Source organism: Erpetoichthys calabaricus, chromosome 3 (assembly GCF_900747795.2).
Source record: "Erpetoichthys calabaricus chromosome 3, fErpCal1.3, whole genome shotgun sequence".
Lineage (NCBI taxonomy): Eukaryota > Metazoa > Chordata > Cladistia > Polypteriformes > Polypteridae > Erpetoichthys > Erpetoichthys calabaricus.
In genome coordinates this window covers 97,777,688-97,799,073 of record NC_041396.2, presented here as the reverse complement: position 1 = coordinate 97,799,073, position 21,386 = coordinate 97,777,688, and the positions used below count along the sequence as shown (strand labels likewise).

The 21,386-nt window shown below is 36.8% G+C and overlaps 1 protein-coding gene across 2 annotated transcripts; it reads right to left on the bottom strand.

The window, feature by feature from the left end:
- Nucleotides 1–51: 51 nt before the first annotated feature.
- Nucleotides 52–21,150, bottom strand: stmn4l (stathmin-like 4, like). 2 transcript variants are annotated; one of them, XM_051924625.1, is made up of 7 exons: nt 21,042–21,150; nt 19,604–19,659; nt 10,068–10,163; nt 7,926–8,131; nt 3,361–3,552; nt 3,227–3,244; nt 52–560 (listed from the first exon to the last, which is right to left on the bottom strand). In XM_051924625.1, exons 1-7 carry the CDS (start codon nt 21,146–21,148, stop codon nt 552–554), a joined length of 684 nt encoding a protein of 227 aa, XP_051780585.1. In that variant the 5' UTR covers nt 21,149–21,150; the 3' UTR covers nt 52–551. The 2 variants fall into 2 exon arrangements, with proteins under 2 accessions (XP_051780585.1, XP_028654971.2); XM_028799138.2 differs by lacking the exon at nt 52–560 and having other exon boundaries at nt 938–3,244; nt 21,042–21,149.
- Nucleotides 21,151–21,386: the final 236 nt, after the last annotated feature.

The window sequence follows — 21,386 nt, the reverse complement described above, 5'->3', positions numbered from 1 at the left end:
TGGAGCAATCATAATAAAACTTTGTATGTCATTCATTAACATTAAGACTGCTGATTTATACACCTTTAATAAGTTTGCATTTGAAAATGATACATTTTCTCAATACAATACAACAGCCACATGGAACAGCTTGTTCTGCAAAGTATTGAAGCTGGCTGTGTTTATCTAATGAATCTGAGTTTTACTTCTGATCACATTCATGTTCATTTATAAATCTTCACACTACATTTCATCTTACAGAACACTTGCGCATTTTGCTTTAACCTTCATTTATGTTCCAAAAAACAGAAAAATAAAACAAACAAAAAAAATGCCAGTTTGTTCATTATTCTACACTCAGGAGAGGGTCTTTTGGCATATGGTGAATTTGAAGGTCTTAGAAAGACCTGAGAATTCCTGTTTAGCCAGACCTCATCTCTGATCCCCAGGGTTGAAAGTCAAGGCTTTTCCACCCATTTCTTTCACTAAAGTTATTTCCCATTTAACATGTTGGGCTAGCCAATCCAGTGGTGAGCCTCCTCCCAGTTTGATGCCTTGAATGTGACCAGGCCTCATGGAACCTGGAATATAGATTTCAAAAAATAAAGAAATTAGCAAACAAAATTTACAACAGCGCAGATTACTTTTAAAAATGGAAGGTATAAAATAAAGCAAATATTATTTCCTATTGTATAATACAGTGCCTTTATTATAAACTGTAAGATTTTCCACTACATTGCCTATTGTGTCTAACCATTCTCTTCAATGTGCACGCATGGAAATGCACACACAACGCAGTATTCGTAGAAGACATTTGTTTAAAACTTTAGTGTTGTGGAATGAAAATGGAGATAGCTACTCTATAAAGGTGTACTGATTGCCAAAGCCGTGGGTTTCCTACTGACAGCAGTATAATTTTACTGATCATGCTAAAGAGAAATGACTCAGTACCACAAAGTTAGGTTGCGGTCATCAGGACTGAACAGTTGCTTTTCAACCTTTAATCATATGTTTGTTTTTTTTTTCTCAGAATCTTCACATTATTAGATATAAACATTTTGCCAGAAACAAATGATCAACAAGCACAAAGTACAAACAGAAAAGACATTGTCATGCCAAGACAAAGTGCACCTGGAATGATAGAGGGATTGTGGGGAGCAGATTTAGTTTTTTCTTTTCTTTCTTTTTCATAATACAAATCGTGGTAAAGTTTTAGAAAATGTGCTTTATTTTTGTGCAAAAAAGTTTTGGATTTAATGGGAGAGATAATAACTTTTAGTGTCATGTGTACATGTAAGTGTCACTGTTTAATCAGATGGAAATTTAAAGGTCTAATCTTTTTTTATCAGCTAAAACAAAAACTACTTTGTCATTTCAAAAGCCATCTGTTAATTTTGAAGTGAAAGTTGCATAGGTTTTTAAGTAGGATGCAGTAGTGACATACACTTAAGGCCTTGAGTAAAAAAAATGGTTTGTGAATGGGTAAAATGATTAAATATTTAAATATTGTTTCAAAAAAATGATTAGCTTGCCACATGTTATGTGAATGAATGGATATTTTCTATGAAGCAGACTCATGGCAAATTGCTGTCTTTAGCTTTACCGAACGTGGGAAAAACTGTGACGATTTTTAACTTTCAGATATGAAACACAAGAATGGACGGCAACTCAGTGAATAATTCATTAAAGATATTCTGTTGCAGAAGTGATTAAGATAAATTTGTTTCTCATTTTCTATAATTAAAATCCTGTTATTTATGCAAGTGGTAGAATGTTACAGCGATTTAGGATATTTTTCCCTTAAATAAAACTAAATAAAATAAATTACACAATTCAGCAAGCAAATGTTAAAATCAAAAGGCACTTAATTTTTATAAATGTGTTTCTACAAATGTAAATAAATAAATTGCATTGGGCAGAAAATTTTGAATTTTCTGTTGCATCCATTGGAGAGAAAGAACTTGGCTACCGGTTATGAAATGCCTAATTTCTTGTTGTACCTGAGCAATTATATTTATATTTATATTTATATATAAAATTATAAGTAAGCATATACAAAATATTTAAGAATCAAATCTTTGCCAAAATGTTTTGTTACTGGTAAACAGCCTTCACAGTATTCCTGAATTTTGTTGTTATCATTCCTACTTTGTGCTGTGATGTTCAAATTATTTTTGATATATTTTCTCATTATCATGTTAATTACAGCATAATATATATTTAAAGATGTTTGAGCAATATCTATCTATCTATCTATCTATCTATCTATCTATCTATCTATCTATCTATCTATCTATCTATCTATCTATCTATCTATCTATCTATCTATCTATCTATCTATCTGCTACAGCTGAGTAATAAAACTGGTAGCTTCTTAGTGATGGCTACCATAATAAACAAGGCTTGCTGACTGGAATATACTTTACAAGAGACAGCCCAAAGAAGTTTATTTTCAGATCAAAAATAGTTCAGGGACTGCATTTCAGAATGTGTGGATTTTGTTAAAACGTTTACCTTTCTCAATTTTCTGACATATTCTGCAATGCTAATCTTTCGTTTTTTCATGGCAGTATGTTGATGATGCACTGTACATTACTGAAACTGCTGAAGGTACAATAATGGTTTCTATTGAGCAATTAAAAGAAAGCAGGCCCATCAGTTAAATGCGAATTAAGCTTAACAAGTGGATAGTGCTAGAATTTAAAGTATACCTCTTATTATGTTGTACTGTTTATAATAACTTTATGATCATTACTTTTCTTTTGTTATATTGTATAATGGATTTTTGAAAAGCAAAGATGGCTAGTGACACTCTATCAATGCCGAAATCGGCTTACGCAGGAAGATCACAAAGTACTGTACTCAAGCAAGGCTGACTAACACATGACTGCAAAGGGTAACGGTTGTGGTCCGATTAACATCATGGGACTGACTTTAGAGCCCAACCACGAGCTAACGTTCAAATGACCAGACAGCCTGTTGTCTCGACTGTATCATCACGTCTCTCCTTTGCCCAACATGAGAGCTGGTGCACCTTGTATTGCCACAAAGACAAACACTAACTCACTTTTTTTTTTCATTTGGACTACACAGCTTCTTTCTTTGCCCCCTCAAATCATCACATAGAAAACTTTTTGTCTTTTAAATTTGGATTTTTTTCTTTTGAATTTTAGCTAGCAAAAATGAGTCCCATGCTTTCTTCTTTTTACCGAGATGCCTCCTCTTTCATCTCCTTGTTTTTTCTCACCTCTTCAGCATGTTTGTCCTGAAAGAAACCAAAAGCGGAATCCTTGTGGTTACACTTTTATTACATCTACAGTCTGATTTAATTCAGATTAATAGGGCAGTCATTTTTAAGTAAAATGCTGCAATTCTACTAACCTTCTCTTGCAGACGTTCCAGCATGGCTGCCAAAAGTGCTTCCCTATTTTCCTTGTTGGCCTCCATTTTCTGTTTAAGTTTTTCCTTTGCCATCTTGATGAAGTTATTGTTCTCCTCAATGGCCTTCTGAATCACCTCTCTCTCATGTTCTCTCTTTTCTGCCAGATGCTTCAGGATTTCTGCCTCTTGGCACTAAGATGAAAATAACCAAATGTACATCTTTGTAAATATGATAAGAATATACACACACTTGTTACAGATTGTTAACAAGACTTCTTTGGGGACATTACATAGGTTAAACCAATATTCACTCTTTTACATCTGTTTATGAAGAAAGGAAAGGTAAAAAGAGTCCTTCAAAATTTTATCACTCTGTTCAGTATCAAAAATAAAATGACATTTTTCATGCAGTTTAATAAACATTACTACAATCAATATGTAACTGAAAGGACAACTGTTATTTTTATTCTGCGTTTTTCTGGGTACGGAGTATCTTGGTGCCAGAGAGCTGTGATGTTTTGCAAGTTGATTAGCACATGTAAGTAAGAATTCCACTGCACTCTATACAAGTGACCAAATAACCCTATAAACATACATGCCTATATATTTTTCACCCAAACACAAGCATCTGCAATATGATCTTTTTTTAATCAAACTTGTGGTTGCACAGAGCCAGAGCCTACTTTACCAGTATCAGGTGCAAGGCAGGAACTTAACAGCAATGCTAACTAAGTTAGAGTGGCCAGAGTGCATGGAGAAAGACTCATGAAGAGACAAGAAGAATAAATATGCTTCACAAAGACACTGACCAGAATAAGAATTAAACTCCATTTCCTGACACCAAAGCAGTAATGTTACCCACCACACCACCATGCCATTTTCTGATATTTTGAAATTTTGTTGGAACATCAAGAACATAATGTCCTGTGGTAAGAAGGTTGGCCAAATTTCTTGGGTGGAAAAGTTGGGGCTGAGTGTAGAGGTACAGGGCACTCAGTTTGATGAGGTCACCTGTCCTCAGGCCGAGGTGAGTGAGAAAATGGGAGTTCAGAGTGTATAACTATCTGTGGGTATAGCTGAGGGAATGGCAGTTCCAGCGGCGTTAGGGCTGGAAGTTCCAGGCTGCCAACAAAGCTGGAAGCACAGACATTAACAGCAACCGTGGATCTGTCTAAGGGGTTCAATGGTGCATCAATGAGATGGAAGGGAGGGAACCAAAGCACATTCCGTAAGTCCCAAATACAGAAGAGGCTTGAGAGGCCATGGAACTCATCCCAGGTTGAGGGCGTTAGCATCCCCCTCTCCGTCTTTGCAGTGAAAGCAGCAGACCTGGTGAGCAATATGACCTCCGCTCAACATGGTGACTCGAGCCTCCACACATACTATGACAAAGCTGCTCAGTGATCCCACGCTAGGTCAGAAGGGTGCGGGATGAGGTTGGTGCTACCGAGCTGTCTACATACTTTGGTGCTGCAAATTAGTCATTGTACCCCTGGGCTAGGTCATTCGGGGCATATGAGGACTGACCATGGCTTGGATTTCCAAAAACATTTATTGAACAGAGTGGTCAAGGGGTGTTGCAGTGTGCAAAAAGGAAGGACCAGTGAAACCAGGAGAAAATATCATTTACATTACTAATTCAAAAAACAGCCAGGAAATGTGACATTTACAGAATATTGCTTGCTACTTTTGGGTGGCAAATGAAAGTTTGAAAAGAAAGGGAGATATCACATCAACTGTGATGAGCAAGCCATATGTGGCCCTTCTCATACAACATTTCATAAGTAAATATACTCCATGTCCACTCTTAAAGTTTTGTTTTGAACATTTGTTGTTTTTGTGCACTGTGGTTCCACTGGATCTGTCACCACGGATAGATTGTAGTACCCAACTTATACATCACTGAGTAACCCTTTTGACTCTCGCTTGAGTAACACTAATGTCTTTTCTTTGAATATGTGCTGTTCTTAAATTGTTTTGCATAATGGTAAGTTTCCTGTAAAAATAATCAATCAGAATTTAATCTCGTATCATTCACAAAACATCTTAATCAGATTAAGGGTTGCAAGGGAATTGAAGTCTATCCCAGCAGCGCTGGGCACAAGGCAGGTACAAACCCTGAGGAGGTCTATCACAAGGCTCAATCACACATGCAGGGACCAATTTGGAACTGTTGATTAATCTAATATACACATCTTTGAGGATGTGGAAGAAAAATCTACACTACCTAAGGGGAAACCCACATAGCCACAGGGAGGCCTTACAAACTCAATACCCCACATTCAATCCTGGGGCAGGGTTTCTAACTTAAATACTTGATTTGTGTAGTTGCCACTGTGGTACTATGCTACCCAGCTTTAAAAAAAAAAAAAAAAAAAAAAAGATATATCTAAGTTAATCATTTAATTAATTTTTAGAATAAGTCCTCTTATTCTAAGGCAAATTATCAGTGAGGGCCATGCATAGGGCACGTCATGGGGCAAGATGTGTCTTGTGTCAGCGCATCACAGGAAATGTTGCCAGACTACTCCATACACCTTCAGAAAAGGCTATAATTGAGCTGTCAATCAACTTAACAGATGTGTTTTAGGGATGTGAGACGAAATTAATCTGGACAAAAAAACATCTGGACACAGGGAGGACATTCAATTTCAAATAGACATTGACCATTGGCTGAAAATTGGTCCTACTGTGGTGGCACAACCATAAAGTAGTCAGCTAATGTTAATCATATTATTCTGAGAATTATAAAATGCTTCATGATGGAGTAAAGTAGACTGATAAAAACAATTTCAATGCAATACAATTTAAGTTGAATCAATTTTACAGCTATCCTAATGAAGCATACATCGTGAACAGATAGGGACAGATAGGGAAAATGTAGATAAAGGACTAGAAGACTGCTGCTGAAGAATGTGAATTTCCCATTGGGATTAATAAAGTATCTATCTATCTATCTATCTATCTATCTATCTATCTATCTATCTATCTATCTATCTATCTATCTATCTATCTATCTATCTATCTATCTATCTATCTATCTATCTATCTATCTATCTATCTATCTATCTATCTATCTATCTATCTATCTATCTATCTATCTATCTATCTAGAAGGTGAGTGACACCTGAGAAATTGCTGAACCACCCAACTTGATAGTTTCAGACCTGACCTTGTTTGGTCAGTTCTTGTTGGATAGCAAGAGTTAATTACATTTCAATATTTGGTTTCATATTTTATTCTCTCTCTCTTTGTAATCAGTCCAACCTTGTTATAAATTTGCACTTTTGCTCTCTTTGTTCTGCGTTAGGTGCATACGCAGCAGTGCCCCATCACAGATGCCGGTTTTCAAATATGAAATATTAACATTATTAAATTTTATTTTTAATGTAATAATTTCTGACCTGATTTCATTTTCACATGTAGATTTTTTTCTTACTTTGTAGTACAAAGATGTGATGTAGCTTAACTGGTGACACCAAAACTGGCCCTATCTATCTATCTATCTATCTATCTATCTATCTATCTATCTATCTATCTATCTATCTATCTATCTATCTATCTATCTATCTATCTATCTATCTATCTATCTATCTGTACAGTAGGCATACAGTACTTCTCCTGTGACCATACCATGTCTCTCTGGGCTAAGACTGACCTTGCTGTGTCTGAGTTGGTTTTTTTTCCTCTGAGTACTCTAGGTTTTCCCTAAGACATGCAAGTTAACTCTTTCAGGGCTGATGTCGACTTTTGTCAAAAGGAGGAGTTGACGATGCTAATCAACTGTAAACTGTGACAAAACCACCCGTTATGTTTTAGCTGGACTCTCGTTGCTAGAAGGAAAGTTATGACCGAGATTTCCTGCACTCGCATGAGTAGCAAGGCGCAAACAGCGGCAGAAATGGCACGGACATCTGGCGAGAGATCAAAGCGAATGTGTAAAGCAAAATACTCCGTGGACAACGTTTTGCCTATTATCTCTGAACTGGACTATGACTTGTTGGACTCAGATTTTGATACAAGTGATTGAAAACGAATGTGAGGTTCCAGCTTCAGCTGATTGGTCCCCAGTTAATCGTTGTACTGACATTGTTCGCCAGGGAGGACTGCCACTAAGAGGTAGAAACCAGATTGCAATGCACTGCGACATTGTCCCAGCCACGCAAAGACAGCCTGATGCACATTCTTGGCAAACTGACAGCCACAGCATGCAGCAACAGATGTTTTATGTTGATTTCTGTGTGAAACCATTGTTTTTTGGAAAAAATATTCAGCCCTCAAAGAGTTAAGTTAATTGGCAATTCATGATTTTCACCTGTGTTTGAGTGAGAGTGGGCATGTCCATATCTCTGAACTGGATTGAGAAGAATGATGTGATATGCAGTTTATTGTACAGTTTATACTGTATATTTACTTTGTACATGTAATAATAATGATTCTATTAACCTATAGATAGATAGATAGATAGATAGATAGATAGATAGATAGATAGATAGATAGATAGACCTTATTACTACCTCAATTAGTCATTTTGACTCTTTGTTGCTTTTCTTATATCACATTACCTTTCTTCTTTCTTCTGCAGCCTCTAGCTTCTTTTGGATTTCTTCCAAGGAAGGATCTCGTTTGTTAGGAAGTGAGCTGTTAAATTCAGGGATTCCATCAAAAGAAGGAGGTTTTAGTATCACCTCAAAGGCTTGTCCTGAGGCTCTCTTGTTTAGTTCAATCACTTCCACATCTTTGATAACACACCAGCTTAAGTCCACTGCATCTGAAAAAAAAAGGAAACACTAATTGAACAGGGCAAAAACTATTAGATGGTTAAAGCTGCTGCCTCATACGCCTGGTGTTCTAGGTTCAGATTCAATGACCAATCATTGTCTGTGTGTTTGCACATTCTGCCCACGTCAGTGCAGACTCTTTTCTAGGTATTCCTACATTTCCAAAGACATACTGATTAATCAAACCACATTTGAGTGTGAGTGTGACAGTATGCACAAGTAGATCCTACTGTACACTCATACCTGAGTTGTTTTCGTCCTTGTGCCCAGCCATACTGAGATAAACTCAGGCCTCCTTGGACCATAAATTAGAGTAGCTGCTTTGAAAAAAGTTTTTAATGTATTAAAATAATGAATTGAATTGATATATCATTTTCATCATAAAATGCTCAAATCTTTACTTCTTAATTTTATTCAAGTAGAACACAAACAATAGATGCATTATTATTATTAGTTAATAGGAGCTGACTTCTCTCTAAAAATGATATAACTTATGTGTAGCTTAACAAAGATATTAAGAATTTTAAAGAGCACTAATTGGTTAATTGCAGTCAATCTATGCGCTATCACCCATACACCCATTTCTTATACCCATTATCTCTGTTTCAGACAAGAGCTGGAACACAAAACAGGAACGAGCCCTGGACAAGATGCCAGTCCACGAAGAACAGACATCCTTACCTTGCCAGTTCTGATTTGACAGTCAGCCTAATATGCACATCTTAGTAATGTGGGAGAAACCAATCTTAGACAGTGATCAGACATAGATTTGAACCCAGGTCCTGGAACATGGAGTAGTTCTACTCACCCATTACTGTATTAGCTGAAATAAATATGTGTAGTTGAATGTTATTCATTTAATTAATTTTTAGAATAAATCCTCTTATTCTAAGGCAAATTATCAGTGAGGGCCATGCATAGGGCACGTCATGGGGCAAGATGTGTCTCGTGTCAGCACATCGCAGGAAATGTTGCCAAACTAATCTATACACCTTCAAAAAAGGTTTATAATTGAGCCGTCAATCAACTTCACAGATGTGTCTTAGGGATGTGAGAGGAAATAAATCTGGACAAAAAAACATCTGGACACAGGGAGGACATGCAATTGGCTGAAAATTGGTCATACTGTGGTGGCACCCCCATAAAGTAGTCAGCAAATGTTAATCATAATATTTTGAGAATTATAAAATGCTTCATGATGTAGTAGACTGATAAAAACAATTTCAATGCAATACAATTTAAGTTGAATCAAATAACATGTATGCTACTATAGCAAACAGCTCATTTGAATTTCTTATGGAAATGAGATACAATTCAAAAAATAATTTACAAGCATAGGATGTTATTTTATTTTATGTTTTGTTTTTATTGGCTGTTTTTTAGTAGTGAGCAGCAACAATATTTAGCTCAGTGTTTCATCTTCACCCAGAAGTGTAGTTTTAGCAACAGCCTCTGTGGTGTGAGAGAATAACTGGACATGCTTCCTGGGTAGCAAAAATGGCACCAAAATAACTCCTGGATGTACCCTTATGAGGATCTTCACTGCTTGAGTTAGACAAGCTTAGTTTGGGAAGCAGTGGCAAAGTCTTATCTGGTGAAGAGGATGATGATGTCCACTGAGTTAAGGAAAAGGAAGTTTGGAAGGGAGATAGGATATATCACGTTCTTTTGTGTAGTTGTGTAGTAGGGCAAGAGTGTTTAGCTTGGCCAAATCTTTATTTTATGCTGTTTCCTTCATTTCTATTGGTTTCCTTTCATGTTATCCCCCCCTTATTTATTTGATGTGGTACAATAAAATTGGACTGATTTGGTGTCACACTGGGTACACCCATCTTGTCACATTAAGTAAAGAGTTTTACTAAACTTTCCTTGGGCAATGTATATTATAAATGATATCACACACAAAGAAAAAAAACATTAATTTACCCTCTTCTTTATAGTTCATCTTCTCCACTGGATCAGCAAGTAGACAGGAACAAAATAGAGAAACGATTGGCAGTTCCTTCATCTTCTTTTTATAGGCTGCATAAAAACAAAGCCATATTAGACAATGCAAATTAAATCATTATGGAAACAAAACAAGAATCAGAGTCTCTCATAATTTAGTAAACAATTCTAACATTTTGTGTGTCTGTTTTTATTTTGTACCTTTATTTATTTTATTTGTGATGCCATTTTGAAACGTGTAGTTATTATGCCACGTGAGGCTATAAGGCGTGACCTATATATGTGTACTTATGACATCACAGTGTTATATATTAAACCTTTTATGTTTTTCCTTTTAAACTCAATACATTTTTTTGGTGTTAAAATAATTTTATGGAGGTTTTGAACCTTGAAGAATTCAAATATATTATTGGTTGTTTGAGTTTTGTTGAATTTTATTTTTGTTATGTACTGCATGAAAATCTACCAGAAGGACATTTTCCATTTTGACTGGTTTCCATTTTGCTCAACCATCGCTATGATGCAGTAACTTGTTGCCAAAGCGGATCTACTATGAAATTAATGACGCTTAAACTTCAGGACCCCTAGTCCCAGAGGGACTCCAGAAGTGACTTTAGACCACATTGCTTAAAAATTTTAGGTGTCTACTGTATGAGAAGGATTTTTAAAATAATTTAGTGCAGTTCAACACAAAATAATAGTTAAATTCAAAAGTATAAGGTTATTAAAGTATCATGTAGGTTAGCCATAACAAAAAAACTTTCTAACTAAGGATGTTTCATTATGAAATTTATTTTAAATATAAGGGGGAGAAGGGGCCCCTAATAACAATTCAAGCTTCAGGGCCCTTAAAATGTAGGTCCGCCCCTGCCTGTTGCTAGGGGGTGTGGTTATGGAAGTTGTGTATGATGACATCATTAGTGATGCTATATAAAAGCTGCTGTGATGGATGACTCTTTGTTCCAGATTGTGGATACTTACAAAATGTTTCTGAGAATGTTTTTTAGTGATAATTTGGGGGTAAGACTTTTGCCTAGTTTCAAAGGATCTTCCATGTGGATTAGTGTTTTAGTTTAGGTAAATGATTCCTGGTTCTGAGACCTCACTTTGTTTGATGGAACACCATCTCCCGATCCTAAAAGAATTTTTCTGTTATTTTATGCAGGAATAATGTAGTGGCAACCATCTTTAAAAGAGCGACCCTCTGAAAGCATCTGCACTTTATTCTCAAATAAAGACTTGAGTAAAACCAAATCTGTTTCTTTAGCAATTTCTTTTTGCTTTTTTAATTTTGTCCTAACTTTGATTATTGTCTAGCCCTTATGATTTGGTGACTGATTTCACAACTTTTGAAAGTGATCCTAGTCTGGCTGACTTCTTTTTATCATTGCCCTTTAAAATCGTTGCCTTGTTCACTCATTCTTGACCAGAATTGATTATGATCCAACTATCATTCACAACACATTTAGCCTTGATCTTTGTAACTACTCAAAACATAGCATTCATCTACCAAGCACATGTGGATGTGGAGGGAAATAGAAGTATTGAAAGACAATATGAAAGCTTTATAAAGAAAGTACATAACAAATTTGACTTTCTGCTCTGAAACTGTGACTTAGCACCTCTAATCACTGTGCAACCCAGAACCAATATCAATATTTAGAATATTTATATCATTTTTGAATGGAGTGCTAAAAATGAAAGCATTTTGCAAAATCAATCACTGTGACAAATGGAAGATAAGTAACTCATGTGAATAATAAAAATGTTGATATAAATAACTCCCAGGGTAGGAATGACTCCCTTTTCCTCTATACATGAGAGGCAGTAGCATAAATGACTAAGCCACTCATGCAAACTAAGCACATCTAAAATGACTAGGAAACCCATGGACCACAGATCCCTTCAAGCACACGTTTCCAGCTCTAGTAGTTGCCGTTTAGCAGTATGTTGCCACACGCATGTGCTTGATGGCACAGTGAATGTCAGACCTGTTACTCTTCTTCTTTTTATCCTGTAATCAACTTCTACAGTTTGCTTCATGCTCAGCAGATGTTGCTGCTCTTCATTTTCCATGTCAGCTTGTCAAACAGTTTGCCTATACAGTTAAAGACGTGATCCCAGATGACTTCACAGAAGTTGCCATTGACCACATTTTTTTGCTTCACAAGCACATATCATGTCAGAAGCTTTTAATTAAGATCAAGATCAATGGTGGTCCACGAGTAGTCATGTGACAGATGGACACAAACCCTTGCACAATTTCATCATTTCTCCATTTCACTTTCTTTTCACATAAAACATTTCCCATGGGACAAGATGTGAGCACTATATATAATTATAAACATAATAATAATAATTATTAATATTATTTACATTACATAGCCCTTTTTTCACAACTCAAAGCACTCCAGTGAGTGTGGAGCCACTTCAGCCACTACTAATGCGTAGCATCCACTAAAATGATGTGACAGCAGCCATTTTTGTGCCATGCTCACCACACATTAGTTGTTAGATGGTGAAGTGGTGAGAGACAGATAGCCATTTAGAGACAGGTGATGATTAGGCGGCCAGAATGGCAAGGCTGTGGTAGGCAATTTAGCCTGGACATTGGGATGCACCCTAAACTTCAAGAAGGATGAGCAATAACCACAGAGAGTCAGGACCTTGGTTTTATGTCTCATCCAAAGGACGGCGCTAATTTTATAGTACAGTGTCCCCATCACTGTACTGGGGCATTGGGGGTCCACGTTCAGACCACCTGCTGGTCTCACCAACATCTCTTCCAGAAGCATCCCAAGCTTTTCCTGGATAGTCTCCCATCCGAGTACTGGCCGGGCCTGGACATGCTTAGATTCAGATGAATGACCTGTTCTAAAGTGCACAAATCATGTAGTTCAAAAGAAAGATTTGTTAGGCAGGCCAAGTCCTTACAGATAAGCATATCTTATTTGGCTCCTCATTACTCTTTCACAGCTATCCATTGGTGGCATTCGCAGAGGTGTCCTATCTTTAGCATTAGACCAGGATTACCCTCTGCAATTCTGTAATATTCTGTGTACGTTATTTCGATTTGCTCTTTGTGTTCTGTTAAATGAGCAAGTCTCTGGCTGCAATGGGCAAGTTAATAGCCAACATCAATAATCCCAAAGGCAGTGCAGCCATTGGATTAAATGTGCCTTAAAATAGCAAAAAGCTTATCATGTGAAAATGTGCTGAGATGTGTAGAAGCAGCAGAGTCTTATAATAACAGATATTTCATAAAGGCAGGTCAAAGCAAATGTCACCATGGAACCTAAAGCCAACCTAATGAAAGGTGTTCTATTTCTAACTATAATTGAACATACGGAATGATTGTTGAAGGGCAAGTCCAGAGATACTTCTCGCCTTGCTTCCAGTTCTTCCGTGGTGCACTCCATAACTAGTTTAAGTTGATTCTGTGACCAACAGCAATGTCTTTCAATGTCTCTCCAAGTGGCACAGGCTGAAATACACTAACCTTAAAATAAAAGCTAAAGACAAGTGAGGGTTCAGCTATCACAGGAAATTTAGTAATAGGATGAAATGAAAAGTATAGTAGAGATAGCTGGATTCCATAAATTGGAATTCTTAGCAAAACTTACTTTCAATTCTTTTCCTTATGTTTATTTTTTTAAGTAGTGTACAGATAAGAAAAAAATGTAATTCCCTCATAATAAATTTAATTCACATGTGCACATAATTTGTGTTCCACAACAGGAAAGCAGCCCAAGAAAACAGTACAGCACTAGTACTGAATGATGCCCTCAAAGATGTGATGAAACGTAGGCAAAAAAGTATATTTCAGTAAAACAGAGAGCACACACGATCATTCCCCCTCTCAAAATTTAGCTCTTTTGCATTGCTGTTATAACGAAATTAGTTATAACAGCCGTGTTCCACATAAAATTCTATTGTTTAATGTTGCTGAACTGCTAGTGATTCTGATGGTGTATGTATTTTGATTTATTACAATCTCAGAACAATGTAATCATTTTTAAGCAGATTACGTAGAATTGCATAATTCTGTTTGCAATAGAATAATAATTTTGATTTCAGATTTACAGGTAAGAAAATTGGAAGTTTCAAGTAAGGAAGAAATACTAAATTAGCTGAATTAATCGTGGAATTGGTGTGTGCATAGTACGCCTTCTTTAGATGAATTCGATTTTTAAAAATATGGTCTGATTATTTTTCAGGTAAGGAAGACAATTGTTTTGAGCCATGGCAGTTATAGTCAATAATCATTGCACTGGAAAGTGATAATGTGTTGTGTGTTGATAAGAATGTACAAGTAAGAATTTTTATTTATACTCTGTGCAGGTGACAATAATGACAATAATGATACACCTTGTCACATGTGTGGGGGTTTGTGTATCGATTATAATTCCACCCCAAATAGAGAGGGGGCACTATCATTCACATTTCCTCCTTTTTCATCTAGAGACCAGAAGCTCCATGTCAAGGTCACTCCCACTTCCGCTCCTAGCCCCGCCTCTTCTAGTCTGGATGCCATATAAAGGCCGACATTACCACTCTTGAACAGTCTAACTGATGGGCCTGTGTCAGCAAAAACATCATCCAAATAAATATCTTTTGACTTTACTGCTACTTTTTTTGTGCTAAGATTATACGGGGACCACCAGCCAGTGCTCGAAACCTTTATCTGTCTTTGTCTACTTATTTTACAATCAATACTAGTGTAAAATGACCTAAGAAAAAAATAACTGAACATTTGCAGAATACAATTATTTAGATAAAAAGAAAAGCAGCTTCCTTGGGCAGAAAATAATTTTACATGAATCCTTGTATAAAATATATATATATAAATATGTATAAAATCCAGCATCTGTATGTCTGTTCGCTTTTCATGAGAGAACTACTTAACGGATTTAGATCAGGCTTTTTCCTATAATTTACTTGAACATTCTGGTTGATTTTGCGACTTCTCTCATTGCACTGAGATCATAGTTCGCTTGCTGTACCAATTTATTTGTGCAAAGCCGAGAGAGATGCAGCAGGCCGAGGGGAGGGGGGGCGGGGCCTTCCTCACTAACGCGCCAGCCTCGGAGCGTAATTTATATCCTCTTAGCTAGCAAACGAGAGAACTACTTAATGGATTTAGATTGGGTTTTTTTTCTAGAATTTGCTTGAACATTCCGGTCCATTTTGCGACTTCTCTCATTGTGCTGAGATCATAGGTTGCTTGCAGGAGTGATACATTCACGCTAATCCGAGACAGAGGCTACGGGCCGAGGAGAGGGGGAAAGGTGACATCAGGAGTGGAGAGTCAGTCTACCTCTGCATTTTGGAGTGTGCCTTACTTCCGCTTAGTTAGCAATACCTTTTATTTATTGATTTTTAAAGTTTGTCCTGTTTCACTACTAAACGGGTGGAGCCGCAGGGGACGGCTAGTCAATCATATATGCAAATGATTCAAGCAACTTGATATGCCCGGCTTTATAAAAATATGAGAAACTTTTTCTAGTTGTGTCACAAACATACAAATAAGCAGTGAAACATCATGCCATCATCAGCAGGGCTTTCATAGGTTCCCCAAAAAATATTGTTGATGCTCATGTATATAGTTTAGATCATAATGTTATTCGCATGCAATGATAGATTATTTATTAATGATAAAAATCAAAAATAACTGTCTGTCTTCCAAAAGCCAGATTGTTCCACCTAAGTCAGATAGTCCACTTAATGACTGCCTAATATTCAAAAATTCGCCCACAGGAAGAAATTAAGTGAACAAACTTGGACAAGAAGAATACAAAAGACTGTGCATACATGGAAGAACATAAATAGACAGCAGACATTTGCTTGAGGTATCGACTTTTTAGAATAATGCCAAACGAGTTTTGGTTTCCCACAATGCCAGAATAACTTCACAGCACGTGAAAAAGTAGGTTGTGTCAAAACGGCGTAGGGTCATTATGCCAACATAAGAAGAACACAAGAATAATTTTGAATAGGCAATTTACAATTAATCCCTAACCAGTTTCCACCTGAGCCCATGTGGTCTAAGTAAAATATCCATTTTGAAGAAACAGTTCAAAAGTACTTCACCATGAATTCTTCAATGTAACTCTGAGTGGAATGTGAGTCCATCTGTCAAACAGCTGAAGATGAATTAGACAAGACATTCATTGATCCTTTGTCCAAATCCACAGCACCCTGAGCAAGGTCACAGGAGCCTATCTCAGCAAGCATTAGGCACATGGACAGTGTGCCAGTCCATAACAGGGTGAACACACACACACACACACACACACTATGGACAATTTAGTATTGTCAGTCCACTTAATCTGCATGTCTTTGGACTGTGGGGGGAAACCACACATGGTCATGGGGAGAACACGCAAACTCCACGCAGAAAGGACCCAAGACGAGAACCCTGGTCTCCTTGTTGCGAGGCAACAGTGCTACCACAGCACCACTGTGCTGCCCTGATTTGAAACACTCAAGCCACAATGAGACTGGTAAAGGAGAAATCTCATTGAAATGTGGTGGGTTGGATGCGGTGGAAGCTCCTTAAACATCTCACAGTAAAAGAAGTTGAATTCTGCCCACAGGCAGTTTTAAGGAAGGCCTTCTAAAAAATCCTGGGAGCCACTAATTGTGTCCTTCCCATGCAACTGGATTTCTTCTGAATAAACTATTGTCAAGTGCAGTTTTTACACAATAAATAACAGAATATAATTTTTTTAGATTTATATATTGATATTATTTAAACGTTTCCATTTTTTAAAATATTTTTTTCACAGAGTTGATTTATAAACTTACATTACTATACTCTCATAATAATGTAGGCACTTAGGGTATTTCAAATAACATTTATTAAGCTAACAAGACTAAAAGCTTTCATAGATGTTTTCAAAAACACCCAAATATTGCCACATTTTGTTCATGCTGATACCTCAATGGTTAGGGTGATACCATTTTGATTTCCAGATCATGTGAAGTGTGCATGTCCCTGTAAGTTTACTTTTCTCCCCCAATACTATGCCCTGTGAGGAAGCAGGGTGCCATCTAGGGTTTGTATCATCCATCCACTGCCTCCAGCTGCCTAACTCTCTGTTACAGAAAAAGGGGGTTCTGATCCAATCCATTTGTTTTCTAGCTGGATTATTCACTGCTTTTCCTGCCAGCATGGGCTGTAAGCTGGGAACTGATCATGGGTGGGGTATTGGTATGTTAGATTTAAGCAAAGCTGAACTGTTGATTAGATAATACGTTCAGTTTAAGTTTCAAAAATAAAACTAAATTAAATTAAACTAACTTAAGTACAGTGGTATAGTAGTTACTGCTAATGTTTCACAGCTCCATAATCAAGAGTTTAAAACCTGGAGAGCAGCACTGCCTCTGTGTGGTTTGCATGTTCTCCCTGTATCTTTGTGACACCCTTGTTTTTCTATCAGATCCCAAAGATGTGTTATGTTCATTGATGATTCAATGAGTGTGTTGGTGTGTGTGTGTGTGTGTGTTGGTGTGCATGTGTGTGTTAGTCTGCTGTGCAAAGTGTGGGTTGGTTGTTTTCTACATTTTGCTTTATACTGACAGGATTGAAAATGGCTCTCCATAACCCTAAACTGGATTAAATAGGTTTTACATGGATGGATAGAAATCCCATGTCCGAAAAAAGAAGAGAAGAGCCAGTAAGCATGTAGACTGGGCCTTAACAGAATGGCTGGTGATGTTGAATAGGGCCTGCTTATAAGAAAACATACAAGATAAGTTGCTTTGGGAGTGCAAAAAAACTACCCATGTTAGTTCCAAACGACTGGATCACACAGTGGAGTTTTATTAAAAAAAGATTTTAAAAAATTGGAAATAAGCTCAGTCTTCTTTTATTAAAGAGAAACAAAGGTTTTTATGAGGCGGTGGTGTGTAAAAGAATGTGCAGGATCAGACAGAGGATCCTCACCAATGCCTGACCAGATAAAAAGTAGGGTGAGTAATGAGTGGCGGCAGGCATTCAAGAAAAGCGACACTTGTTTAGCCTACGCCTTTTTTGGCACTAAATGAGATTCATTACAGGAAAAAAGCTTTGAGAGAAGCATTGGAAGGGCTTAAAATGAGGAAATTATAATTCCGGGATTGGACTGAAACTCCAGGAGAAGAGCATTACCTTGCAAGCAGAGCTGCGGTAGCGTCAGCAAACCTTCACTCAGCCCAACATGGCAGCTGCCTCCCACTTAGGAGAGAAGATTTCAGTTTCAGGTTGCTGTCTGTTCCTTAATCTATTGACAAAAGAGCTGTGCTCTCTGTATTAGTATGCATTATAGCAGATGAGGAGAAGAAAACTGACACCTTTAACTTAGCAATCAAACAGATGAAGCAAGCAAAAATAGGAAAAAGAGTAAAATACAAAATAATATTTGGAATGTTTGCAGTAATCAATGAGGCTCTTCATAAAAAATAAAAAATAACTACCAAGATTGATCAGTAATTTACTGAAAAATGGCAAAAGTCACATGTCAGTTCTGATTTTAAGTTCTGCTCAGATTGATGTATCATATTATTTGGATTCTTTTGTTCATAAAGCAGAATTCATATATGAAGCACACTTTCTGTCCCTTAAAGGCTAGTGGGGAGTTGGAGCCTGCCTGCGTATCTTTGGATGCCAGGGAAGTACCTGGCTATAATGCTCATGCTCACATATTAATGCCTGACTAGTCAACCTACTGTGTGTCTTTGTAATGTGGAATGAAATCCCACAAGAACATGAAGAGTGCATGCAAACTCCACAGAGTGACTTGTAGCATGAAGTGATCAGAAAAAATGCCATCCTTCCATTGCTCATTCATCAAAATCAATATGTCGAGTTCAGCATCTTACAGCAGTGGGCACATACCCTTGGCTATCAACCCATTGCAGGACACACTCACACACCTACACTCACTTTGTCATATCGGGCTAATTTGGAGTCATTTACAACAGAGAAAAAAATGAGCACCCAGAGAAAAATTCAAGCCGAGCACTAAAAGGCAAATGGTGACAAGGTTGTGGCAAAAGCATATCTGATATAATAAACTGTAATTAAAAAGTGAATCATATTGGCAAATTCTCTGCAAGGGACTAGGACCCTTGTATAGGGATAATTCCTACATTGCCCCTGAAAATGGTCCCATGTGACTCTAATGATATTTCACAGTGGATTGATGGATACTCCACACAAGGAACTGAAGCAAAGCATCTCCTCTTAACTTTACTTAAGATGAATCATGAGAAGGCAAATCTTTGCTTCTGAGGTACAGTAAAATGAACTTTAAAAGTGCAGTTTCATTTTATTTCTACTTATAATGAAGTTGTACAGCTTGGCTTTTATTTTTCTCAGATGACCTGGTAATGTGCATGTAGTACAGGGTTTGTTCTCGTATTGTGTCCAGATTGTGTGGAGACAGGTGCCATAACTGGATCTGCGGCCTGACAATAGGTGAATGGATTTCAGCTTATTACCAGATAAAGATTCAAAGTTAAACTTTACTTACCTTCAAGAGTCATTGTGGCAACTGAGATTCCGCTTAATGAAAATTTAATAAGAGGTCTGGAAAACAGGAAAGAAAGGAAAATGTCCATAAGAGAAGACGCCTGTAGAATTTCAAAAATATATATTGATTATCGCCTCCATTAGGGGAATGCATGTAGAAGTATTGTGTAGGCAGGTTTTATGGCCAAGGCGGAGGCTGGAATGGATTCACAGCCACTGCATTATTGGAGACCACAAGAGAACACCCGTGCCTTTATAAAATGCACTTACAGAACAAGAAGCTTCAATGCAGCTAGAGTTCGTGTATTTCTGTGCAGAGCCCAATCTTTTTAGATGCAGAAAAGCATAGCAGACTTGTGCCACAGATGTAGAAACGAAGTGCAGCCAAGCCTTTGTGCTTCATATAGGATGACATCATTCCCATTCACTTTCCACTGCAGCATTTTTAAAGGTAACACACCTAAACCCTCCTACTTTATGTATCCAATTCATTTCTATAATCATAAGCAGTTGCTCTTAAAATTAGACAATTTTCTAAAAAAAAAAAAAAAAAAAAAGATTTTTTTCTTAATAAATTCAAAAGTTAAATGACTTGAAAACAATCATCCAACCCATTGCTATTGAAAAAGATGGTTATATTAATGAAATGCACCAGAATGAAAACGGAATGTCCTCAAAAAAATTATTTTCACTGCCTCAGTTATTTACCAATTTAGAGAGGCGCCCTGATCCTAATTATTTTTTCATTAATTTTCCTCAAAGCAAACTCTGCTTTGTAATTGGCAATAGTTTACAAAAGAAAATGTTTTATAATTAATATATCTGTATATACGTTTCTCTTTCTTCTTTCTCTTGATAATAATAAATAATAAAAATAATACTAGGGTTCACTAGCCCTTAAAATGGATTAAGAATTTTTTAGAATCTTACATTGTTATGTTATAATAACAATGAGAAGAATACCAGCTCCTTGAAAATGGGTGGATGGGTGATGATAATGGTAATAATTTACCAAACCTGCTTAATCCCAGTTTAGGGTTTCTGTAATAACAATATTAAATTCATGCGGAGACGATTCAGGGATAACACCAGCCCCATACCTAAAACATTTTGCCATTTCATTTGTTATTCCAACTGGCTAGACTCAAAAGACAAATACTACACATGTTTTTAAATAATTGTTTAAATAAAAATTGCCATAAATATCAAATGAATTTAAACAGGTAATTCAATACAATTTAGTTTGTATTGATTATATGACATTTACATGTAAACAACTGACTGTTTAAAATATAAGAATTTATCATGTATCCCTTCCAAAATGCATAGAGAATTCAAAATGCTACATGATTTAAAATCAAATCAAGCTTTCATTATAATAGCTTGTTACAAATGTATTCAGGTTGTACCTCTTATCCTCTGTAGCAGACCACACTTACCTCCTGGTGAGTCTCCACAGATGCACCCGATCACTTGCTCTAAGTGACTGTTCAAATAGACGGCTCTCAGCCTCAGCACCACAGCCAGGCTTGCAGCATGACATCATCTTCTAGGTTTCTGATTGGCTGACAGATTATCTCATTAGGATTGGCCAACATCCTTCAGCTTGGGAAGAAGGAAAAAAAAAAAGGGGCTTGCCCATTTAACACTTTGGTGACTATCAGACAGTGACTATCTGGCATATGTTTCCTTCTTAACAATGCTTTGGTAGTTTAAGATTTCAGAGCGCACAAGTATTTGGTATGTTTTGCATGTAATTTGCTTCAAGTGTAATGACTTCCTTT